The sequence below is a fragment of the Xiphophorus hellerii genome, chromosome 21, assembly GCF_003331165.1.
Source record: "Xiphophorus hellerii strain 12219 chromosome 21, Xiphophorus_hellerii-4.1, whole genome shotgun sequence".
NCBI lineage: Eukaryota > Metazoa > Chordata > Actinopteri > Cyprinodontiformes > Poeciliidae > Xiphophorus > Xiphophorus hellerii.
Window position 1 is genome coordinate 6,570,654 of NC_045692.1, and position 25,640 is coordinate 6,596,293.

A 25,640-nucleotide genomic window follows, 5' to 3' on the forward strand; every position below is an offset into this window, starting at 1 on the left:
AATAAAGTCTGTAAGTATTTCTGTGCTGGTTTCTCTGTAGTAACGCCACCTTCAGTTTACTGCAGAGGTGTGACCAAGTCACTGTGTTGCAAGTCTCAAGTAAGTCTCAAGTCTTTGTCCTCAAGTCAGAGTCAAGTCTCAAGTAAAGACAGGCAAAAGTCGAGTCAAGTCTCAAGTCAGGAACCTTTAATTTCAAGTCATTTCGAGTCGTTTTTATTTTATTTCATTTTTATAATTTGCAATTATACAAAAAATTCAAATAATAGACCATTTGTTCGTTTTAAAATATGTATTTATCTCAAATGATAGAACATGTGTAGCTGAACACAAAGTATAAAAAACATTTTTAAATTGGACCACTTTATTGCCCAGTTCTGTTAAACTTGATATTCAATAAAAAAAGACGAAAATGCTGACATTTCCACAGCACAATACAAAGAACCATAACAGCAGTTTTTTCCTCTTTTCTCTGACCTGTCAAAACAATATATTGTCAATATAATTTCCCAACGTAGATGTCTTCAAATACACCAACCATCCTTAGATGATACTAGACCCGGCTCATCATCATAATTGGACAGAGAGACTCTGTTCCCTGTGTTCAGGTCCAGAATCTGCTTTCTGTTGCGGAGCCCCGCTCACTATCCACCGGCTTCCTGAGCTAACACGGTGCACATTATTTGTGGAGGCATTTGAAGGACCGGATTTATGGTAAATAATCACCAATTTAACCCGGAGTACACATGCTAACACGAAGTTAGCTAAAGTCAGCTATCTTACAGCAAAAGAAAAGTGCCACCTACCGATCTTTGTGAAGCTTCAAATGCCGGACAAAGTTGGACGTCGTGGCATCTCCATCCGATATTCTCTTCTTGCATGTTTTACAAGTTGCAGTTCGTTTTTTAGTCGAAAGTTCATAACCTACGTAGCCAAAAGAAATTACTCGCGGAAGCATATTCGAGCGGTTATTTCGTATTTCGTTCCTGAGCTCTGTAGCTTTGCCGCGTTTTTTTAAACGTCCAAATCCTGTTAATTTGATTGGTTGTGCTGCAGCTACGTACACATACATACATAAGGAGAGAGGAAAAACATAGTGACGGTCTGCGCATATTGATACGGAATGAGTGACATTAATTAATGATGCCACTTTATAAATAATGTGTTTTAAATTTTAAGACTTTGAGTAAAAAATATCAAGTCTTTTCAAGTAAACAGCTTCAAGTCGAGTCAAGTCCCAAGTCAATGGCATGAAAGTCAAAGTCAAGTCCGAGTCTTTGAGCATTTTTTCAAGTCAAGTCTCAAGTCGTGATTTTAACGACTCGAGTCTGACTCGAGTCCAAGTCATGTGACTCGAGTCCCCACCTCTGGTTTACTGTGTGTGCTACTCTGAGGTGAGATGAGATACTGTTTGCTTCCTCATACAGCAAAACTGTCTTTAATAGTTTCTGAAGGGCTAATTTGATTTAACGGACTCTAACCATGGCAAAGGAGACACAGCGGAAGAAAGATATGCAGTGATGCACCTCTACTGTGACACAGGCAGAACAGGGCTGTAAATGAGGTTAAAGGACAGTGCAGGAGTACTGTAAGACTGTGTCAGCAAATATGCGTAATGCCATAAAATGTCTCGTTTAACAAGGCTAAGACTGGTATATGTGAGTATTATATAAAACTGCGGCAAAGTGTTAACATACCGTAACATGTCCATCCCTCGGCATAAGCCATGTTAGGTCAGGTTCAAAATACTGACGCGCCTTAAAGAGGCTTCAGAGTTGAACAGGACTCGTCTTTTTTAGGAGGAAGTTTGGTTCTCAGCATGCATCACTAGGGGGCGCCGATGCCAGGGGGTCAGAGGGAGGATCGTTGCTGTGAGGTGGGCTCAGTTTCATGGTTTTGAAGAAGCCCGCCACCTGGCCCGGCACTTCTGCCAGGACGGACTGAGCAAGAGCTTCCTGAGGACCCTGGAGAAAGGAGAAACAGGGAGGGTAACCATGGAGGATGGACAAATACGTAGGCTTGATATACGCAATGTGGGAAAAAAAGCAAAAGAAAAAGCAGCTAAAGAAAGGCTAGAGTTAGCATTGCCATGCATAAAGTTGAAACCAGGTATTTACATAGAATGCAAAAAAAGAAGATTCACTGACATTATAACCATAATACGGCTTTCACAATTTTGTTAAAAACCATATTATCTTATGTAAAATACTGAGTTTAGCACCGGAATGAAAATTTGGGCCGATATAAATTTCTGATGTTATGGTGGACAACCAATATCATGCAGAATTATTTTTCCAGACACTTTTGACGCAGTGTGAAAGTGAACCCAACACCTAAACTGTTACTCTGCTTTAGTGAAACATCCCATAATCCTGTGCTGTATCACATGATCAAACCCCCTCCCATCCTGAAACACAAATGGCAACAAGGTGGAGAAAAACATCGGTTGTTAATCAAACAATCAGCCCAGTCTTACTAATCGGACCGATACCTATAAGTTAAAAAATTACTAACATCGCCCGACATCGATCTTTATGCCAATATATTGTGCATCTCTAATTGAATTTTTAAAAAGTAATAGAAAGAAACAAACAATTATGGTAACCCTCACCCACCTAAAATAACAAAACATGTCTGACTTAAGTGAGAACAAAATGATTTGTGTCTTTTTCTACACTGTATGAAAACATCTGGTTACAACTAAATGAAGCTTCACAGAGATCCAAAACTTGATAATGACTAGGTAGCTAATTTTGCAAATACTATTGTAAACAGACAGAACATTATATAACAGACAGAACATGATTGGATTTTCTGGGTTGGATCAAAAGTTGGGAAAGGACACATTACTACAACGTGCAAGCGCGTCGCTGTGGACAAAATGCAGAGGAGAGAGGAGGAAAACAAGTTGGGAAAACAGGATAGGATAGTCGTACATGTCTAGGAAGGACAGGGATCGCTGGGGGGCTTCAGGTCAAATAAATTGAAGAAGGAGGCCACTTGGTCAGGCAATTCTGCCAGTACGCTTTGTGCGAGTGCTGCAGTGCCTGCCTGAAATTAGATGTGCGACACTTAAAACATCGTCCGCGGTGGAACACGTCTGCATGGTGGGGCGCGCCAGAGCTTACGTTTTGGAACTGCCTGAACGGCACGAACTGCACGATGTCCCTCATGGCGGCCTCGCCCGTGGCCGAGCGCAGGACTCCGTCGTCTCCGTCCAGGAACTCCATGGCACTGAAGTCCGCCGCTCCCACGCCGATGATGATGATGGACATGGGCAGCCGCGAGGCGTTGACGATGGCGTTGCGAGTCTGATCCATGTCGGTGATGACTCCGTCGGTGATGATCAGCAGGACGAAGTATTGCTGCAGGAGATGGGAGACAACGCAGAGGATTTATGGTGAGATCAAATTAATGGGTATTAATTATGTTTTCCAGGCACATCGTGCCATTTTGCAGCATAATCAAGTCACTATGTTCACTTCAGTTGTTAAAAAATGCTATATATCAGATATGACAAAAACAAATTCTACTTCGTAATTTAACACCTTGAAATTGGGTCTCTTCTTCTTTAAGAAACTCCTGCTCTTTCTGAAACTCCGCCTTCAGGAAGTCATCACAACATGGCCTAACCCTTTAGCAACATTTTTACCAGCGTTGTACTGCTCAGCAGATGCCCTGCTCCCCCAAGTGTTTGCTAATTGCTGCTGACTAGTCTGAAGGAGCCGAGCGGGAGAGGCAGAAGCTCAGAAACTGCAGCTCTGAGGAGGAGCTTCGTTCTCGAAGGCGGGGCTAGGTCCAACCAGGTGTTTTGCACAGCTGAATGGTTGCTATGGGAGATTATAGGATTTCTCAAACATGCATAAAAGAATCAAGGCAACACTGCAGGTATGTTTTTGATGAGGGAATAGTATAACGTAATATAAATTTCAATAAAGTCAATTTAATATATAATATTATAATTTGACATCATAATGAAAGAGGACATTAGTGCATACAACTTTTCAGATTTTCCTTTGAAAAAACCTCTGAAGACGATGTTTATGTTGGTCAAGCATGTCGAATCTCCAGAAAATACATTTGAGTTTGAAGTTCAGCCCCTATTAGCCTTTCAACTATTGCAATAATACTCACAGAGGCGGTTTGCTGCTGTAAGGCCTCTCTGCCAAAATGGGCCACGTGATTGATGATTGGAGAGAAGTTTGTTGGACCGTAGAGCTTCACCTGAGGCAGACACTGCTGATAGGCAACGATCACTCCCTCTATGCCTACGAAACCAGATGAAAACGGCACCGAAATCATATGGGTCACACAAACAATCTGGATCTCTTGTTTCTACACATCAGCGTGTAAATGTAGTACATCAAGAAATAAAGATGAAGCCCCAACATGATAAGGAACTTTAACTTCCTGTGAGACATTAAAGTTTCACTAGGTCTTACCTGCACAGAATGGATTTGAGGGGTTGAAGTTGATGGGGAACTCATGGCTGACCTGCAGACGAAGCAACTAATTATGTCAAATGAACGTGTCTGGACAAGGTACACTGATTCAGGGCGAGCTATACATATATATATACAAAAAAAGTATAAAACAGCTCAAATTAATCACCTGCCATGTTGGAGGAAGCTGAGCACCAAAACCAAAGGCAGGGAACATCTTGTCACTGTGGGAAGGAAGTTATACAAGTAAGAGTGTTGGTCAAGGGGAGTTAACCAACATGGAGGACTAAGACATACACTTTCTCCCGGTCATACTGCAGTGAGTGTCCCATGAGTTTTCTTAAGGACTTCATTTAGAAGGACACTGGGTTTGGTTCACCTCTGCTGTAAATCGGTCATTTGTTCCATTATTTCATGCCCAACAGAGCGCACAAGGAAGTTTACCCATGCGTTTGGAAAGTATGGGGAGAACCTGAGGGAATGCAGTTACTACAGCTGTGGTACGTCAGTGTTGACTTTTTCTAACCTCTGCTGCGGCGACTTTAAGATGGAGGGTAGAAAAGTGGAACCACGATTGATCAGAGCTGCTCTAGTTGGACCTGATAACTGGACGGACTTTACTTGCTCACACTTATTCTCTATAGCAACAAACATCATTGCTTATAACATCTCACCGGCCACTTTATTAGGTACACCTCCTGCTAGTACCGGGGTTGGCTCCCTTTTGCCTGAAGGACCACCTTAAATCTTGGTGGTATTGACTAACTAAGATGGTCAAAACATTCCTCAGATGTTTTGGTCCAAATTACCACGATGTGACCTCTGAAGTGTATGGAGGTCCAAAATAGGGGGGGAAAAATTACTTAAATGTGAATGTTCTATGAAATAAATGCATTTACAAATAAACGTCCAGTTAAATAATAAATATACCTTTTAAAGGATGAAATTTGCATATAACTGTCATTCTTATTTATTAAATAAATAAACAGAGTAATAATAATTCCAATTATTTTACAGGGGGTCACCATTATGCCACCAACTTGAACCATGATCAATTTATGTCAAATTCTGATTTCTTCTAAACTTCTGAATGTGCAGCTGAAATTGAAAATCATTGTTTTTCCGACTTGCTATTGTCAAATTTTGGTGAACCTGTGTGAACTGAAACCTCTACACACACATACATATATGTATATTTAAATTTCAGACCATTTTCATTATCCCAGTAGATCTACCCAGAGACAGCTGTCTGTCTGCCGCTAGCAACATGAATGCAGCAGCAAATCTACAACAGAATGGCTAAAGATTGAGAATCAAGGTGTTGCAATCATGGTCAAAGGGCAGATCCTTAACCTGACCTGTGCAAGCAATTGCACAATGCTACTCATTTTCTTTATTGAGTATTTTTATTTAAAATCTGAATAGGTTTACCTTATTAACACCATGCATTCAACATATCTTTTTACCTGTCATAGTCCTGGATGACGTTACCGACTGCCCAGATCGCTGCCAGATACTCGTTGTAGCCTTGAGGGTTGATGTAGTGTAAAGATGTGGGTAAACTGGGATTCCCATTGGAGCCCGTGAAATCGATAGCAATCTGACCCCAAGCATAAACAACATCACCGTTAAAAGTAGTCTTTTAAAAAAAAAAATCACACAAACATGGGAAAACACAATGGGAAGTTTTGTCAATATTTATTAGATCTGAAATGATTTTCAGCAGATTGTAGTTCTCACCGTGAAGTTAATCTGACAGCCGCCCATTATGTAATCCAGAAATGTGTACTCCTTCACTGTCTATAAGCAAATAAGGGGGAAAAAAATACATATTCTAACACCATAATCATAACAGAAAACTGCATCTTTCATTTAAGATTTTCATACTTCTCCTGACTCAACTTTAAGGAAGGAATGGAGGTAGAAAGCCAGGAAGGAAGGAGTGAAGGAAGGAGTGAAGGGTACAGGAATTAAGGAAAAAAGAAAAGACACAAAGAAGGGAAGGAAAGTACAATACTTGGAGGATGGACTTGAGGAAAGGAAGAGGGAAGAACGCAACAGAGAAAAGTTTCAAACAATGAAACAGGGAACAATTAAGTCAGGAAATAGAAATATTCCTCCACACTCTCATTCAATTTTTTAAAATGTATCCAGACCTGAAAAATATAGAACTCAACTTCGCCCCTTAGAAAGAAACCTTAAAGTAGCACGTAGTTGTCAAGTGGAAAGAAAAGACTACATGGTTTTCAAAACTTTCTGCATGCATCAATGCGAAAGATGAGCATTTGTACGTTTCGTTCGTCACATTAGGATTACGTTGTTCTAAAACATGTTAAGACAAATAAATCAGGTATTAACATTTTCACAGCATTCCAACAGCGATGATACAAAGTAGTGCTAAAAAAACATAAGACCACTTGGCTGCAAACAGCAGGACCACCAGCAGTGTGGGTCACCAGCACTGAAAATTATAAATGGGTATTTTCTTGACAGTTGTAATGTAACACACACATCCTGTCATTTATCGCCAGTAAAACTGAGCTCCTGTACATTGCAGTCTTTCATAATTCAGCAGAATGATGGAAGCAGAATAAACTATTTATGGGCAGAGTGAAAGTGAAATGGATCTCTTACTATAGAAATCCCTTCTCACTCGTATTGCTGAGCAGATTCAGATCTCGTTAAAATTAGTTGGACTAATATATGTTTAAACGTGCTTATTTTATTTCATTTCTGTCATATCCATCTGGCATAGAGTTGGAATGCCCACATACTGTATGTTTTAGTCAGAAAGTCCAACCTTCTTTATGGCATTATGATGGCTTTAAAATCATATTTATTTGCTTGCTTTATGAAGGAAACGTCTTATGAAATAGTTACAAATACCTTGCACTGTTTTATGATGATAATTCCCGAGTTTTTGTATCCTTTCTTCTTCTGCTTCTTCTTGCTGTTGATGCATTCAAACTCAGCCTGAGGAGAAGAGACTCAAACCAGTCAGGCTTCACCGGCACCTTTCGTTTCGTAGGCATTTTTGTAACGCACCGTGAAAAAACAAAGGTTTAAACTGAACTCACAGCGAATGACTGACATGCCTGCTGTATCTGACAGAGTGTCGTGAGGAAGGAGCCGATGAAATCATGCGAGCCGCTGTTGTTGTAGTCGTAGCAGTCAATCTGGGAGAGGCAAGAAGGTCGGGAGAACCAGGACAAAGTCTCACTAGTCTTTATCATCGTCAATTAAAGCACGCGGGAGGCAGAGTAGATGAAGCAAGAGCATGAGTGTGATGCATTCAATGTGACACTCTGATAGTGAAAACCTCTAGCAGAGAGAGAGACACACACACACACATCCATTGTTGGTGTAGAGAGAACAGAGAAAACAGAAGAGCTCTGCACACAGTATGAAGCGACCAGCAGAGATCAGACAAGCTAGGAGAAGCTACAGCCTACAGAAACCCACGGCTAAGAAAGCTGATGGGTCATCCATCTTAATGGAGAATTCTACCTATGGAGAAACTGGTCCATTGGTTCTCTTACCAATTTAGCGTTTAGCCATATAGTTAGCAGGTAAAACAAAGGAGCTGCATTTTGACTTAGATTTGAAGAAAAAAAAAAAAAAAGTTCAATTTAAACGTCAAAACAAAACTAGCAAAGTAAGATTTAGTTGAATTTTTAGCAAGTGGATACAGAATAAAGCTATATTGAAGGAATGAGGTTTGTTGAATTTTTGTTTTTAAAAAGAAAGATTTAAGGTTTTCTTCAGTTTCAGATTTTTTTGTCCTCTGTGTAATTTGAGGCCCCGCCCCCAAGGCAACCAGGGCCAGACGTCTGGGGCTGAAAAGAAAACCTTGCATCTGGAACGTAACTATTTTTTTTCTGTTTCAAATATTTTTGTTTTAATTTTATTTATTTATTTCTCAGTTCGAATTTTTTATTTTTATTTTTTATTTTATGGCCCCAATATAGTTCCGTAATACAGTGTCTTGTTAAGTGTCAGCATCCTTTGGATTTTTTCCATGTGTTACGACCAACACAATGTAGTGTGTAATGGTACAGCAGTAGAAGTAATGGAAGATTACAATTTTTTTAAAAGAAAAAATATGTAGACTCAAAAAAAGCTAGCAAGCCTAGAAGGGTAGCAGCTAGCTAGAAATAGCCACAGTCACAGGATGCAATGAAGACGTCTGAGCACGATTCTGAAAAATAAACTACATAGAATATAGAAAATTAACTAGTCCAGCCACAACAACATTTAAGATGTGTGATTAACATATTTAAGGCCAATTCAGATTTTAAAAATGAATTTAAGACATTTTAAGGATGAGTGAAAACGATGGCAAAAAGAGAAAAAAATTGCTCTCTGGATGTGAAAAGCTGGTAGAAACATAAATCAAAAGAGTTGCTATGGTAATTTTAGCAAAGGTTGTTCTACAGAGTATTTACTCAGAGTACATGTCAAACTGAGAAGTGTGTACAATTTTTTTCTCCCATTTTCCATCCATGTCCTACATTGCGTTGGTCTCATAAAATACTGACAAAATGTGGAAAAATTCAAAGGGTGTGAATGCTTTTGCGGCGCACTATACCCAATATGAAATTTCCAAGTTGAAAACAATTCATGAATAACTGACCCAAACCACAGCATCGTCTCATCACAGACTAAAAACAGGTGGGTTCAGCAATGGACCAGTCTCCTCAGAAGCGGGTGTGTTCCTTTAAGACGGATGTAGATGCATCGTGGACTTCAGCCGGTCCGGTCACAGACACCGCATCCTTTAAGTGATGTGCATTCACTCTGCTAACAGTTAACTCACTTGTTGTGCTGCCTGGAAAGCATCTGTTCCACATAAGTGTGCTTTAATGGAGTTAGAAAATGGACATAAAACAAACGACACGCATTTCTTTATTTGTAGCAAGAAGATTAAACGTAACAGAACATGTCCAGGGGTCTTGATTTAACTTAAGAAGAAGCCTCAGGCATTAGGAGATTCTAGCTCCTTATCTTTAGAAATACTGCCTGAGGTTGTAGTGTACGTACCTTTATAGATTTTTCCACGTCACCGTCGCAGAGGGACTGCATCGGGATTTTGAATGGCTTCCATATGGGGTTTAGGTTGTATTTCACCACCTGAACCAGAGAAATTATTTTAGAAAAACTATCACGGCTGCAGTGTTTGGTAACGGTGCACACTTTAAACTTAATAGTAATTAGTTCACTATCACAAACAGCACTTTGTGTCTGTACCTCGGTCCTGTGGGCCAGCTGCCATCCAGTTTCTGTCTGCTTGTAAAACTCCAGGAAAGGGTCGGACTTGCCAAAAAAGTCCTGGAAAAAAAACAGAGAGCCGTAGTTAACTTTTTTTTTTAACCGTAACAATGTTAAGACTTCCAAACGTAAGTCACAAACTCTTGCATTACGACAAATGTTGGAACACGGTTACCAATATTCATTTCTCTCTTGAACTTGTTTTCAATAATCGCCAGAGCTGGAACAATTAATCGGATTAATCGCAATTAATTGATTATTAAAATAATCGTCAACTATATATATATACACACAAAGTATTTGTAAATATGTTTTATCCAGAATTCATCAAGTGGCAGTTTTAGTGTTACCTGATTCAAATACTGTAAAAACTTTTTTAAAATCTCCTATTAAGCACCTTTTTTAGATTCATTATTTAATCTAAAAATATAAACAACAGATCAACCCCACGCTGTATTGACGCCAAGTCGAGCAGAAAGGGCTAAACTTTTCAAATGTTGATGTTTAAAGTATTTTTCGTTTTTAGCTTCAGATGCATCCGTTACTACAAATGATCAAGAATTCAATAATGGAATATTATTTTATATTTTATTTACTTTAGGAAATAAAATGCTTATTTTCATATTTTAAAAATAATAAAATGAGTCGTAAGCTGCATCGGGACATTGAATAAAAAATGTCTTAAATGCAAGTAAGTTTGTAGAATGAGCCGATTCTTTTCATCCGATTAATCAATAGATTAATCTACAACCAAAATAATTGTTAGTAACATCCCTAATAATTACTACATCAAGTGAGTTGTTTCAGTTTTTGTGCTACATTTTTGTGCGCATTAGACACCAGGATCTGATCTAATCACGATGATGTGGCGACTCATCTTCAATCATCTGCCTTTAATAATTTAGTATTGACAAAACGATTTGGTCAAGAGTTTAAAAATTCAGCAGCAGAGTAATCTGACCAATCAGTGAGCAGAACAGTCAGTCAGTCATCCAAACCTTTTTGTCCAATGACCTGGCAGCAACTTCCAACGCCACCACCCTGTTGTCGTTTCTCTCCTCCGCACAAATCTAGAAATTGGAAAAAATAAATAAAAATAGTACCAAATTAAAAAAAAATAAAAAGGATCAGAAAAATAATTCACACCCCTTGACCTTTTCCACATTTTATCCCTCGAGGTCTTATAGGAGGACTTCCACACCCTCATATAAAACCACTGTGTTTATTTATTCAGTTTATGAATCTTTTACGTTTGATCTCTATTGAACTACTTAAGGAAGCGTGAACATGAAAGATGACTTGGACAGTGTCTGGGTTTGGTCTTGAACTTGAGTTGTTCAAGCTAAAACAAAAATATGAATGTTAAATAAATAGTGTTTGTTATGTAGAGATTTAAATTTGTGTGTGTATGTAAGTCAGAATTTTGTCCCCAGTTCATTTGATTTGTTTTGGTATAAAGCAACCAAAACTCTTCTTGGGATAACCAAACTGAATTTACACAACAAAATGACGAGAAAAGTACCAGTAACATTTTGTAGATTTGATTATCCTCAGTGGGTTGTAAATTATGTATTATGTTGTTTTTTTTTGTTATTGTTGTTTGTTTTTTACATTTCCTGCAAACATTAACATTCCATTGAAGAAAATGCATTTAACCCTTTTATTTTTTGGCTAAAGTTGTGTGTTTTTTCTTTATTTTTAGGACCTAAAAATAAAATGGTGGTCCTTTAAAAATGCCAACAAATTGACCAAATTATAAATTGTTTTTTTTTTCCAAAAAGGTCAAGTAACATAAGCAGCTCCAAACATGTTTTATTTTGTACAGAGGGCAGAAATGGCCCACTTGTACTGTAGCGGTTCCAGTCACCTACAGTGAGCAGCAATGCTCTAAAAGCAAAAGAGGTGAAGTACTTTATAAGTTTTTATCAATCAAATAAGCTCACGGTTATCGTTCCTTTCCCTGCTGGTGTCTTGTCTCTCTTCACAAGAGGTTTTGTTAGTTTTTTCGAGGACACAATCTGAGCACAGGAAGAGACACAGGAAGTCAGTTTAGTAGGAGTTGCTACAAACTCTAGCTTAAATCATGAATCTCTACGTTTTAACAAATCAAACAAGCTTGATAAGTAGCTGACATTTTCTCTCTGACCTGCCCCAAGGTGCACTCAAACTGTCCCAGGAAGTCCGCTTCTTCTGGAGTGCAGTTTTCGCTGTCGATGTCGTACACTTCAAACCTGAGTTTCTGCACCGCCTCGAAGTAGTAGTCGAGGACGATGCTCTTGGAAAACTTAGGATTCAGGCAGTTCTGGATTTTCTCCGTTCGCCCAATCTGACGCAAGAGACGGTAAAAAAAACAAAACAAAGAAAAGAAAAGAAAGCTGCGTCGCATTACAAGTCCAGATCTCCTCCGCGAGCAACGCGACGAAGAACAGAAATAGCCGAGCGCTCACCTCGTACCAGTGAGGACCCGATGAGTTCAAGTGGAGCACGCACATGGGGTCGGACTTGGAGAAGGTGTCCATGTCCAGCAGATTATCGCAGGCGATGCTGAGCGCCACCTTGGTGACGCAGTCTGTGGCCTTGTGTTGCGGTGCTCCAAATGACGCCATCGCTGTCCGAGGGAGTCCTTCAAGAATCCCCCCCCAAAAGACATAAACAAAAAATCATACATGTCAGAAAATAAAGACAAGCATTTAGTGTAGCTCCGGCCACACTGAAGTGGGGCTTATATTGAAAAAGAAACCAATAAGAGAATGACCGGGGATTAGCAGATCTGATAACCATCAGACCTTCCCAAAGACTCCTTCCCTTTTTACTAGTGATGTTACGTGATGTGCCGAGGCTTCGAGGCGTGTGTCGAGTAATGGAGGGGGTGTTTCTGTAAAGCGCGTATCGAGGCTTGCTTCATTTAGGGGAGGAGCCGAAAACGATGACGTCCGAAGCCTCGCTGCCTGGCTGTACCACGTGACTGCTTCGGGAAGTGGCTCAGATGTTGGCGCGAGGTTTGACAGCTTTAGAAACCCCACAGGCTCCATTCAAAATGTGGGTTGTTGTAGGCGAGTTGTGGTCAGTTGAGAGAGTGGATAGTTTGGATAGTTTGGATAGCAGAGTTTGGATAGTGGTTATTTAGTTTGAGACAGTTAGTTTGGTGTTTGGAGAGTTTAGGAGAGAGAGAGAGAGATAGGAGATAGGAGATTTAGGAGCGTGAGGACAGGATAGGAGAAGGATGGAGCCGGCGAGAAAGAGGAGGATTTCCCCTCCTCTTTCGATTTGATAAGCCCTAACAAGGTAAGGTGAACTGAACATTTGCAGATGCATTAGGTTTGCTTATGAGGAACTGTATTTTTCACTGTTTGTTATTTTCTGTAAAGGTGAGGTGTTTATTGTGCTCCAAGGAGTTGGGGTACATTAATAACACCTCATCCATGTAGTGTCAAAAAAGAGAAATCGTTTGAAACCAAAAACTGTGGAGAAATTGTTGTTTCTTAATAAAAATGCATGAAATCATCCAAGTTACACAAGCATTAGCCTATTCACTACCCCTCCCTAGTTCCACAGGCACTTTCACTGTCCTCTGCCTGATTAAGCCCAGGCCATTTTTCTAGAGTCACAGAAAAACTTTACTACACAACATGCCATATAATAATAATAATAATAATAATACATTTTATTTCAAAGGCGCCTTTCTGGCACTCAAGGACACCGTACAAAGAGCAAAAGTAACAGAAACAACAAAATGTAGCAATTAAAAATAGATAAAATAAATACACAACAATGTATCTATATAGAATCTATATATAAATCTATGTAAAAAAATCTATATAAAAATCAAGCAAACCAATTGTGTCATATTGAAAAGGCAGTTCTAAAAAGGTGTGTTTTAAGTTCGGTTTTAAATTTAGGGAATGACTTTATGTTTCTAAGGTGAGGTGGTAATGAGTTCCAGAGTTGGGGAGCAGAGCTTTCAGTCGCTCTGCTCCCCATAGTGTCATATCACATGACACTACTATTTTGGGAATAATTACACACAGAGGATACATTCAAACAATATTTTATTATACACATATGTGTATACATAATTTATGTAGACAAATGATTTCGTCCTACACCTTTTGTGAAGTCATTCCCAAGAGCCATAATAGACAAAAATTCAATGCATCACACGTGTTAAGATACAGCTGGCTGTGATTATACACCTGGCCAGTAGGTGGTTTCGTGTGCACATGAAGCCTCAAGAAATGAACCCTTTCTCGAACCAATTGGCTCAAGTGGTTCAATGCCTCATGAGGCTTCATCTCACCATCACTACTTTTTACCCACCAATAAAATGAGCTGATGCTTCAGTCTCTGTTCAGTACAACAGTTTATGTGCAACAAAAATCATTACAGTTTTAGGGGGGGGGGGGGGTCTTCTGTGGGTCTGCTTCTCTTCCATAGAAATGTTATTAGAGGTGAAATGATGAACTCTTTACAGGAACAAAGGAATGCCATCAAACAAGAGTGCCGTCTCTGTTGAACCACATTTATGACATCACCAATGTTAAACTACATGAGATCTGAGCAGTTGCTGAGAGGTTTAATGTTTTACTTTCAGTTAGCAATGCTATTATTATTACGAATCTGAACCTTTTTGATAGGCAGAGAGATGCCTACAAACAAGATTAAGCCAATAACATCAGGAAAGAAAAAGAAAATAAGCACCCTAACATAGTTTCAAAAGCACAAACACCACAGAACAGAGGATTTATATAGACATGTTTACATTGGGGTCTTAATCTCCAGTCCTCCAGGGCCGCTGTCCTGCCGTTATTAGATGTGCCACAGGTACAAAACACTGGGATGAAATGGCTACATTACCTCCTCCTTGTGTAGATCAGTTCTCCAGAGCCTTAATGACCTAATTATTCTGTTCAGGTGGTGCAGCAGAGGCACATCTAAAAGTTGCAGGACTGCGGCCCTCGAGGACTGGAGTTTGAGACCCCTGAACTAGACGGATATTAAAGGGCGTAGTCGGTAAAAAAAAAAAAAAAAAAAAAAAAAAAAGTACGACAGCATTTTCTTCTGCAAGTCCAAGAAACTGAACTCTACTTATGTTTGTGACAAACTGCTCTGGTTAATATATTTTTTAGAAGCAAAGCCGACATTTAGCGCTCTGCAGTTATAGCCAGATAAACATTAACGCTGAACGTGGTGAAATGGCTCCTGTGAATAACATGGAAAGTAAAGCAGCTGGTAGTGAAACCCCAAACATGACGGGATATTAAATCGAAACTGGCCGCTATTCCCAGTCAGTTTGCGCCTCGTTCCTTAAAAGCGAGCGGTGCCATTATAAATGCACACATTTCAGCACTGTTTTCTTTCTTTCTTTTAAAAAGAACGTTTCACCCTTATTTTATATAGTGAACAAAAACGTAGTTATGTCAGATGTTCGCTTGGGTAATAACGTACCTTTTCTCTAGCTGTCCGTCCTCCGGGAACCCAGCAGAAAGAAACCGAGGTCGGCTAGCTAGCTGTAGGAGGGGCGGTGTTCTCCTGTCATCGACGGAACCAGAAACACTTTGACACCGGGTCGCTCCTCCACCTTCCCCGCGGCTTCCAGTCACCACATCTTGTCCCGAACCCACAAACATAAGATAATAGTGCACATAATTCACGGGTTGCATAATATTCACATGCTCACTCGTACTCGTTTGAATATCCCGTATTTCACGTGACGCGTCTGCTGTACAGGTGCGTAAGTTAGATTTATATGGGCAGGGGGGCTTTCCCCAGACACATTAAAATTATTTTCCATTATTTGTTGTCCAGACTGGCTTTTCCATCCTGAAATATAATGTGTATTAGCAACTTTGCAACAGTACAGTTATTTTTCTCAGATTCATCCCAAAGGATCAACATTGTTGATTTAAAACCCTTGTTTTTTTTTTGTTTTTTTTTGTTTTACAGGTCTCTCTTTAATCCTCATAAAAGCACAAAAATAAAATATGAATGAAAAAAATTCACAAAAACAGAAATTACAAAAAATAAATATGTATATCAACATTTATTTTCATCTTAAGTAGAATAACTCTGGCTTGAGTTAGCCTGTCTTCAAAGCTATCTAAGCCTGAAATAGTGCCTCGTTGCTAAACGTTGCAGCCAGCACAGACGTAGCGGCTACAGGAGATGCACATGAAAGTCTTGTCGCAGCCTGTTCCGTCTCCAAACCCCAGTTCAATTAAGTTTCATAAGTCCTTCATTTCATTTACTCCAAAATGGCAGAATACACAAAGATTCCTGTTTCACACTCACAGTCAGACTCCTTGCACTGGGACTTATTCTTATTTAAAGATACAGGGCTGGACAATATGGTTGAAAAATGCATCCATCACAATATAAGGCTTTCATATCAGTCAATATGAATAATTATTGATTAGGTTGGGTATTTGTTTTTTGTTTTATCCAGTTTTCTCTAGAGTTGTTGTACTCATTTTCTCCTTTTACTCCACACTGCAGCCAAGAGGCCAAACCTGAAACTACAGCTCTGCAAATTAATCCGGTTGTTGCTAGGTAACCAAAAGAGCAAGTTGGTTAATTGATGCCGCCCACTTTTAGTTGGCAACACACACATTAAAAACAATAAAAGAAATGTAAACAGATGCATTGAGGATGGAGGACAGGGTGTCTCAGTTATTGTAAATTCTTGCAGATTTCACAACACTTTGCTTACGTCATGAATAGATTTAAGGTCAGTCACTGAGGTAGGTGTTGCGCTTTTTCTTTGCGCTTTTTCATGCTAAATGAAAAACTGGAGGAGATGCAGGAAGGTGGTTCCCAGTCCCAAATGACATGTTGGGTGTCTTTGACCCTTCCCATTAGGACGGCTCAGGCACGCCGAAGACGTTCGGTGGTTTTAGCTTGTAAGCGTTGAAGAAGGACGACACTTGGTCAGGAAGCTCTGCCAGGACGCTCTGGGCAAGGGCCAAGCTGTTTCCCTGCAACAAAACAACGGCAGATTATCGATGGAGAATCGTCACAAACTGACCTGGGGAATCTAGAGTTTAGGTTTGCAAAGGTATTCATAGGCTTTGAACCTTTTCCACATTTTGTGGCAAAAATCATCTCAAAAGGTACACATGGATGGATTTTTAATGTGTGGCTTTTCAGGCCTTCCTCAATGGCTCGTCATATCTTTGGCTAAAAAATTATAAAGAAACAACACCTTTTTAAAAAATATAGACGTTATAAAGAAGTTTTTCTGTTTTTTTGTATTGTTTTGTTTTTTACCTCCAATAAACAGTTGCATTGAATTTCTGCAAATGAATGACACTAAAAGTACCAATAACACTTTTTTGGAAATCTCTGTTTTGACATCATTTTTCACAAATGTCAAAATCCAATATATGTGTCTCCTCTCTGTCTGCAAAGTTTTAATTTGATTTCCTTAAAAAAAAAAACAAAAAAAAAAAACATTTAAATAAAATGTTTCTTTTAAAAGATATTTTCTGGATTGTAAATATTTATGATAAGTTCTAAATTGTCCTTTTAAAAAGAAAAAAAATACATTTGGGGCTCTAAACGACTTCTTTTTTTTTTTTGGGCTTGACTGAGGGCAAAAATGACTTTTTGGATCATGGATCTAAAGGTTCTGACTCGCTGCTTACATGGAAATGTCTGAAAGGCACAAACTGGACGATGTCTCTGGCGGCTGCCTCCCCCGTGGGGGACAGCAGCAGTTTGTCGTCGCTGTCCAGGAACTCCATGGCGCCGAAGTCCGCGCCGCCCACGCCCACTATGATGATGGACATGGGCAGACGGGACGCCGCCACGATGGCGGCGCGCGTCTGGTCCATGTCTGTGATCACACCGTCTGTGAGGATGAGCAGCACAAAGTATTGCTGCCCATGGACAGAAATAAAGGGACAGGACAGAGATGAATAGCTTTAAACTTATTTGAGATTTTTTTTTTCAGTTTCTACTCAACAGTTTACACTTTTTTTTTTTTTTTGGCTTTAATGAATACTTGGGGAGTAAAAAAAATCCTTGGCTTGTGAGGAACCAGAAAATCCATGAATCAGAGATAAATTTGACATATTTTTGTTGCATTTTAAACGGGCATTATGATGTAAAATCGACTTTTTTGAACTTTACATCATTTTATTACGTTATTCCTTCATCAAAAACATTCCTGGAGTGTTGCCTTGATTCATTCAGGCATGTTTGAGGAATCCTTTAATCTCCCGTGGCAACCGTTCAAGCTGTGGAATACGCCTGGTGGAACCTAGCCCCGCCTTTGATGACAAAGCTCCTCCTCTGAGCAAAGTTTCCAGGCTACCAAGCTTCCACATTACACAGCAATCCTGTCCCACTCAACTCCTTCAGACTAGCCAGCAACAATTAGCAAACACCTGGTGGAACTGCGCGTCTGCTGAACTCATTATACGAGCGACTTCTCAGTGCCACGCTGGTAAAAATGTTGGTAAAGTGTTAATAGAGGAGCCATGATGTAAAGACTTCCTGAAGGTGAAGTTTCAGAAAGAGCAGGAGTTTTTAAAGAGACAACGACCCAATTTCAACGAGTTAAAATACAAGGTAAAATTTATTTTCAGTCATATTTGATATATATAGCTTTTTTTTTTTAAACAACTGACGTTACCACAGTTACTTGATTGTGCTACAAAATGGAATTACATGCCTGGAAAACACATAACCACTGATACTTTAAAGGTGCCCCTTTAAAGTATCAAAATGGTGGCCTACCGACGCGGCGTTCTGCTGGAGAGCTTGTCTGGCGAAGCAGGCCACGTGGTTGATGATTGGAGAGAAGTTGGTTGGACCCCACAGCTTCACCTGAGGCAGACACTGCCGGTAGGCCTGCACCACTCCCTCTATCCCTGCAGCACACACACACACACACACACATCTCAGGGTAAAAGCCAGCACAGCTGCGATCGAAACTCGACGAAAGGTTCACCTGCACAGAAGGGATTTGCTGGATTGAAGTTGATGGGAAACTCGTGAGAAACCTGTCGGCACGAGTCGGCAGAAGATTAAAAACAACATGACACAGTTGTCTCTGTCGCACAGACACGTGAAGAAAGAATGGAGATCAAGGGTGTCCAAAGTGAGTCAAGATGAAATTTTGACTTCTTATTTTTAATCGGGGGGGGGGGGAATTATTATAGACAAATTAAAATCTTATGTTGGCTCTAGCAGAAAGTACTTGAAAAACTGTTGTTTTTTAAAATTAGATTTCCATAAAAAGTAGATGTGGGTGCTTTTAATGACTTTATTGAACTTGACTATGTACTTTTCAATAAAAGTGACTCAAGTCTTCTTTTCACTAATAAGAATTGAAAAAAAAAGATAGTTCTATTATTTTCAGTCGAGATCTTTAAAACAAATTGTAATCTTGATCACTTTTCTTGTTTTATATTTTGGATCTACAACAATTTACACATCCCTTTCCAACACCAAAAGATCGACTGCTTTACTCGTGTAATGAAATTGTTGCAGCTTAGTTTATCTTTGTGCAGATAAAATAAATAAATCCTTTTTCTGCCTTATGTTTTTGGTCTGCGAGTCCTTGTGACCTGATGGTTTTGGCTCAAGAAGTTTGGACACCCCTGATATTGACTGTGTTTAGCAAGAAAAGAGCTCTGATGGCTTCATAAACAAAGCTAATGTAAATACTCAAGATTGTTAAACTGAGAGTTAAATTGAGATAAAATATTCTGCTACATCTGAAAAGCACTTTTATTTAATAAAACATGAAGTATTTTTGAAAGACTCTCAGGTTTAATAGTGTTTTTTTTTTTTTTACCTGCCATGATGGAGGGATCTCAGCTCCAAATCCAAACACTGGAAACATCTTTGTACTAAACATAAAGAAAGTCACAGTTAACATTCATCCAGTCAAATCTAGTCCTGTGGAGAGGCAGCAAAGTCGTTTATCCACATGACACACTGCTGCACGGAATGGTTTTTACATTCTGTCATGTTAAAACCACATGCTTTAATGTGTTTTATTGAGATTTTGTGCCATGGATTATCACAAAGTGGTTCACAGTTGTGCAATATCTGCATGGTTTTCTGCAATATATCGTTTTCTTCCTAATATATTGGCCTAAAAGTCCTTTTTTTTTTTTTAAACCAAAAGTGATTTTTTTTTTTTCCTCCTATAAAGTCTTTTGAAAAGATAGAGGAGGTGATTTTTTTTTTATGTGCTAATTTTCACTTTTGGAAAAAAATGACTTAGGGAATGTCTCTGCCAGCTTTGTAGATCTAATTTTTTTTATATATATATTTCTTTTTTTTTTACCCATGGTTCTTTGCAAATTTGGCTTAAGCTCAGTCTGAAGGGATGTAGAGTCTGTGAACACAAGTTTCCAAGTTTTCCCACAGATTCTCAATTTCAATTAAGTCTGGACTTTGACTAGGTCATTCTAAGCTGTGGTCTAAACCAGGGGTTCCCAAGCCTATACATATCGCGTCCTTCCTCCCAAACAGCATTAGCTTCTGACCATGAACTCCCTTAGCAAACCTACAGACAATGCTACAAAATATGTAGACAAAACAAAGGTATTAACTTTTAGAATGTCGCCCCCCCCCCCCCCCCCTCTCACTTTTATTCACTATTCAATAATTATTAACTGCTGTGTTGTACATTCAGATTTTAGTCGGTCATGAGTCCTCAGGGTTTTATGCAGCAGTGTCCTTCACAGTAGAGCTGCTGGACGGTTTTGTTCTGGACAGACGCTCGTCCATTTTGCGCTCGCTACACAAGCTTGAGGAGCAGAGCAGCTTGATCAAAAACATGAGCGTGGCAAATAACTTTTCGATAACTTATTTCAACTTATATTTTAGGATAGTCATTGAAAAAGAGATAAGATTTTGTGATTTAAAAAGACACTACAACTAAAAATATATCGCCAAAAAAATTCATTAGATTCCATTTTTTGCCTTTTTGTTTCTCTCATCTTTCCTCCGGCGTTCTGAGGGCCCCTAGCGCCACCTGGTGGACCCTCAATTTGTTCCAATTTGAGGTCAGATTGTCCAGGCCACCTTCTTCCACATCCCTGCGTCTCTACATGGCTTGTAGCAAACTGCAAAAGGCACTTCTTACCTTTCTTGTAAAAGTCTGTGTCCTTTATTTTACATACAATTGCAATAAAATACATTTAACTTTGTCGTCGTGTGACAAAATGTGGAAAAGTTGAGGGTATATGAATACTTTTGCAACAAACTCTTTGGCATATAAAGCTATAGTGTGTAAACTGTAAACTTCTTCCACACACTGTGATTTTGTCTACACTGATCTTTGCTCCTTTCCAAGCCTGGTAAGAAAACAAGTTTATTAACAATGGTTACAATAAAGGATGATTTGTAGTTTACCTGTTGTAGTCTATGACGACGTTACCTACGGCCCAGATGGCCTGCAGGTATTCGTTGTAGCCGTCAGGGCTGATATAGTGAAGGGACTGAGGGGACATGGGGTCGCCGTTAGAGCCTGTAAAGTCAATGGCAATCTGGGCCGCCGCAGAGACAGAGAGAGAGAGAGACAGAGAGAGAACGCAAAAATAAAAGAGGATTCTACAAGACCAGACCAAGTAGTTCATGCCAAACTCACCGTAAAGTTGATCTGACATCCTCCCATCACATAATCCAGGAAGCTATATTCCTTCTCTACCTGAAAGACGTGACGTTACATTAACCGTATCCACAAAAACGAGACGTATGGGGGGGGGAAAAAACCAGCATGGTAAGATTTGTAAAATGTACATCAACAAGAGTAACTGGGAGTCGTCTGAAATTCAACGCTCAGGCTCTTAAGACCCGTTCAGACCAGATCACAGCTCTGTACGGTTTTATCAATCTCTACAAGCGATTCAAATGAGACTGGATTATGGAAGGTTTTGAGAAAACTTTGTGTGGCTATTCTGGAAGCCACCAAATACTGTAAGTTCCCTACTACTGAACCACAGTGGTGATACAAATAATCTACCATCAGATGGTGCAAAACACTTCAGCATCACATTTTATGGAATTTTTTTTTTTTGCAAGGCACCGATGTGAAAATTTGGGTCAATATCAATGTCTGATATTTATATCGGACATATTTTAGATTTCACCTCCCTTTTGACATATTCACTTATATTTTCTGTACATTATATGTTTTTGGGTTTTTTTTTCCATTGTTACCTGGCAGCGTTTTATGCAAATGATCCCAGAGTTTTTATATTTTTTGCTTCTCAACTTTCTGGAGTTGACGCATTCAAATTCCGCCTGAAGACGGAAAGAGACGACATATTAGTCTTTGTAAACCATAAATAGTCCCAAAAATAAAACGCCTCGAAAACGTCTTACAGGTGACAGGTGTGTTCCTGCTAGCATCTCTGCTAGCGAGGCTCTAAAGCTCCCAATGAGGTCGTGCGAGCCGTTCACGTGGTGGTCGTAGCAATCCACCTAAGGAGAAGAAGAAGAAGAAGGCTTTCCTCAAATATTAAGTCATATTAAGTTTCAGTGTTATGCACGCTTCATCATATTATAAGTAGCAGCGTTACCTCAGATGAGTTCAAATGAAAAAAGAAAAAGGGAAAAAGCCCACCTTCACACCGTCATCCACGAATCATGCATATGCTTGTTCAGCTGGGTGTCAAACACTGCCTCTTTTTAGGTTTGGTAGCGTTACACAACAAAAAAAAAAAGAAAAGAAAAGAAAGGGCAATACAGCATGAATTAGTAGCATGTGAGAGAAACAAGTCCATAAAAATAGCAGACATATTTTTGTTCAGAGCTTTAGGTCATTAAATTAAGAAAACATATTAGTTCATGTTAATATGGAGCATTTTCAAACAACAGGCACGTATAGTCAAAATGGAAAGCAAGCACACCTGCTTTTAAATCCTAATCTTACATATTTTTCAACAAAAATACATAGTAAATAAGCATTTCTTTATACAATGTTGTTCATCAGAGGCTGTGAAGATTGAATAAAAACCATAAAGACTATAAGTTCATCTTCTGTGCTGGTGCGACGATCCAACGCTGAAAACTTGACAAATACAACCTTTACTCTGACGATATTTGTCATGTGGAGGGAAATATGTTGAGAAATAATTAGCAAAACTGCTTGTGTCACAATAAATGAATTATAAAATATTATTATAAAATATGCTCCTGGTCGTACACCTTTCACCACGTTTGGTCTATTTGGAAGGTGCTCGTGTTGAGCAGGCCCTCTACATTGGCATTTATACAATGAGTGTTTAGTTTTGGGAATATATGGAACCGACGCTCACGTCAAAATATAGACGCCACATCGTTTGCCCGGCTCGTGCACGCTCAACGCTGACAGTAGCAACATACATTTGTTGGTGTAGCGTTTTGCTAACTCAATACATAAACTCAAATTGAAGTTTATATTTTTTTAATATATAAATTCCTAGTGTTACAGATTGAAAACTACAAAATGATATTTATTCTAGGGTTGTAAACATCTATACCAAAGGTGTCAAAAAATGTTGATGTTAGTGTAAAACATTAGAAATAACTTGGCAGTTTACTTACTTTTGCTATCATGGTCAAATGTAAGAGAAAAGACTACCTTTATTAGTTTTTCCACATCTCCCCCACAGAGGGCTCGCAACGAAACACGGAAAGGTCTCCATACTGGGTTCAGGTTGTTGTGAACAACCTGCACAAACAAGAACAAACGCACCCAAAGTGAGCAACGGCATCCGTCCCGCGGGTGCATGAGATCCCAATAAATACCTTTACCTCTGTCCTGTGAGCCAGCTGCCACCCTGTTTCTGTCTGCTTGTAGAATTCCAAGAAAGGGTCGGACCACCAGAGAAACTGAACAACATTAGAGCCTTTTGATCATGTACAGGACAAAATATGACGGCTCGAGTAATACGAAACTCCAAAACAAAAACATTTGTACCTTTTTGCCAAGCCTTCTCGCCGACACTTCAAAGTTTGCCACTCTTGTGTCCGTTATTTCTTCAGCACATATCTATAATTCAGTTGACACAGGGGTACAAGCTTATTTGTAATCTGACTTACTGTTTTGGCCACATCCCAGTACAGTGAAGTACATTATAAAGGATGTTTTAGATTGTTGGATGAGCACTGGGTCCGCGTACAGTAATAGTCCCGTGGCCTGCAGGTCTCCTGTCCTTCAGCAGCAACTGTCGGGTCATCTGCCTGTTGGAAACTATCTGGATGCAAATCATAAAAACAACTCGGTTGAAAAAGCAAAAGAAACTGAAAAATGTTTCACACATAATTATAACTCACCTGACCAAGTGTGCACTCGAGTTCCCCCAAGAAATCATCATCACTCAAGTCATACGTACTATTGTCGATGTCATACACGCAAAACCTCAGCTTCTGCACCATCTCAAAGTAGTAGTCAATGACAAACCTCCTGGCAAACTTTGGGTTTAGGCAGTTCAGGATCATCTCTGTGCGCCCAAACTGATGGAGAAAGATTAATCACGCCGCGTCGCGTTGCTCAGGATGAATTTGCCATGAGAATGTGGGTGACTTCTACAATCTCCCACCATGACCCGACACAGACCTCGTACCAGTGGGAGCCAGAAGTGCTGATGTAAAGGGCGCACAGGGGGTCCGACTTTGAGAAGACGTCCATGTCCATCAGGTTTTCACACCAAATGGTCAGCTCCACCTTGGTGGCCAGGTGAGTGGCCCCGGGAGCCGAGGCAGCTGCTGAGGCCATTCCACCTGGACTAGTTGGGAAGACAATCTGCTGTTAAAACAAACAAACAAGGAGGATTTCATTTTTTAAAGGATTTTATTTATTTATTTTGCTCTAGTGGGCTATATTTGACAGTGAATTGATGGGAAGTTGGTTTATGAGAGCGACATGTGTCACTGGACTCGAACCAGTGACGGACCGAGGTCTCCCACATGCATCGCCGCTCTACGCACCACGCTCAAAAAAACTTAGGTTGCTTAACTGATGGTTGATTGCAAGTGTACACCATATATTTTCAATTAAAAAAAAAAATTGAAAACCATGTATTTTCTTCTTTTCTTCGCATAATTATGCACTACCTTTGTTGTAAAACAACATAAAAATTCCTCCAAATACACTTAAATATATCATTTTACTGCGAATTACATGCAAAGTCTACATGGTTGGGAAACTCGTTGCACAATAGTGTTGCCGAAACTTATTTTCCTCAGTGACAGTACTACACGACCGTACAGATGAATGCAAACAACAACAACAACACTATATTACTCTAAAAACATAAAGAATGGACATCATTGACACATCAACCAGGAAAGTGACTTTGTTTTAGAGTTTGAACTTGGGTACAAACAGTTCCTGTCTATGTAAAGGTTTCATCAAACTGCAACATCATTCATACAGACTTTCTAAACACTACCATCGCTTGTGAACGTCATATTTAGCTGCTGTACTGACACACTGCCGTACCTCGGGAGGGGTGTGGCGACCAAGCAAAACACGTTACAATCACTTGCAGTATCTACTCCTTAGTACATGGAGACTTACATTAATTTACCCGTTCAGCACCTGATGTAATAGCTCTTGATCCAACAACTTATTTCTGCTTCTGGCCGAGTAATGAAAACTAAGGTTTATCTGACAGCAACAGCTGGTCGAGTCGGTGTGGGTGGAGTCAACTGCTGATCTTTACTCTGATTGGTCAATTTATAACCACATTAACCCTATCGAACCCGATGACTGTGAAAAATTAGGAACGGTGGGCATTTTAAAACAGCGTCGTAGTGAAACTACGGTAGGATTTTTTATTTTATTTTATTTTTTTTTGGACGAAAAAAAAAATTCAGTTCAGTTCAGTTGTTTTAATAACAACCCGGAACTCTTAAGGCGTTTGCTTGTTTCTCATCGGTAGCAGAGGGACGAGCACAGGCTGTAGTCAACGGGGTGCATTCAAGAGT

The 25,640-nt window shown here is 39.6% G+C and overlaps 2 protein-coding genes across 10 annotated transcripts; both read right to left on the reverse strand.

Annotated features, from left to right (window-relative positions):
• Positions 1 to 1,364: 1,364 nt before the first annotated feature.
• Positions 1,365 to 15,429, reverse strand: LOC116711600 (copine-3-like). Of its 3 annotated transcripts, XM_032550943.1 has the most exons (17): positions 15,153 to 15,429; positions 12,155 to 12,347; positions 11,854 to 12,033; positions 11,651 to 11,725; positions 10,706 to 10,777; positions 9,687 to 9,767; positions 9,480 to 9,569; positions 7,517 to 7,615; positions 7,326 to 7,412; positions 6,180 to 6,239; positions 5,906 to 6,039; positions 4,609 to 4,663; positions 4,440 to 4,491; positions 4,132 to 4,265; positions 3,126 to 3,362; positions 2,934 to 3,048; positions 1,848 to 1,961 (listed from the first exon to the last, which is right to left on the reverse strand). In XM_032550943.1, the coding sequence occupies exons 1-16, from the start codon at positions 15,365 to 15,367 to the stop codon at positions 2,938 to 2,940; spliced, it is 1,875 nt and encodes a 624-aa protein (XP_032406834.1). In that variant the 5' UTR covers positions 15,368 to 15,429; the 3' UTR covers positions 1,848 to 1,961; positions 2,934 to 2,937. The 3 variants fall into 3 exon arrangements, with proteins under 3 accessions (XP_032406835.1, XP_032406833.1, XP_032406834.1); XM_032550944.1 differs by lacking the exon at positions 2,934 to 3,048 and having other exon boundaries at positions 1,365 to 1,961; positions 12,155 to 12,330; XM_032550942.1 differs by lacking the exon at positions 2,934 to 3,048 and having other exon boundaries at positions 1,365 to 1,961.
• Positions 15,430 to 15,728: 299 nt separating this feature from the next.
• LOC116711601 (copine-3-like) lies at positions 15,729 to 25,352 on the reverse strand. Of its 7 annotated transcripts, none has more exons than XM_032550946.1 (16): positions 25,231 to 25,352; positions 24,268 to 24,436; positions 23,985 to 24,164; positions 23,831 to 23,905; positions 23,629 to 23,700; positions 23,463 to 23,540; positions 23,290 to 23,379; positions 22,050 to 22,148; positions 21,885 to 21,968; positions 21,313 to 21,372; positions 21,078 to 21,211; positions 19,507 to 19,561; positions 18,658 to 18,709; positions 18,444 to 18,577; positions 17,348 to 17,581; positions 15,729 to 16,678 (listed from the first exon to the last, which is right to left on the reverse strand). In XM_032550946.1, exons 2-16 carry the CDS (start codon positions 24,424 to 24,426, stop codon positions 16,559 to 16,561), a joined length of 1,626 nt encoding a protein of 541 aa, XP_032406837.1. In that variant the 5' UTR covers positions 24,427 to 24,436; positions 25,231 to 25,352; the 3' UTR covers positions 15,729 to 16,558. The 7 variants fall into 7 exon arrangements, with proteins under 7 accessions (XP_032406837.1, XP_032406836.1, XP_032406840.1 ...); XM_032550945.1 differs by having other exon boundaries at positions 24,268 to 24,456; positions 25,231 to 25,342; XM_032550949.1 differs by having other exon boundaries at positions 24,268 to 24,453; positions 25,231 to 25,331.
• Positions 25,353 to 25,640: the final 288 nt, after the last annotated feature.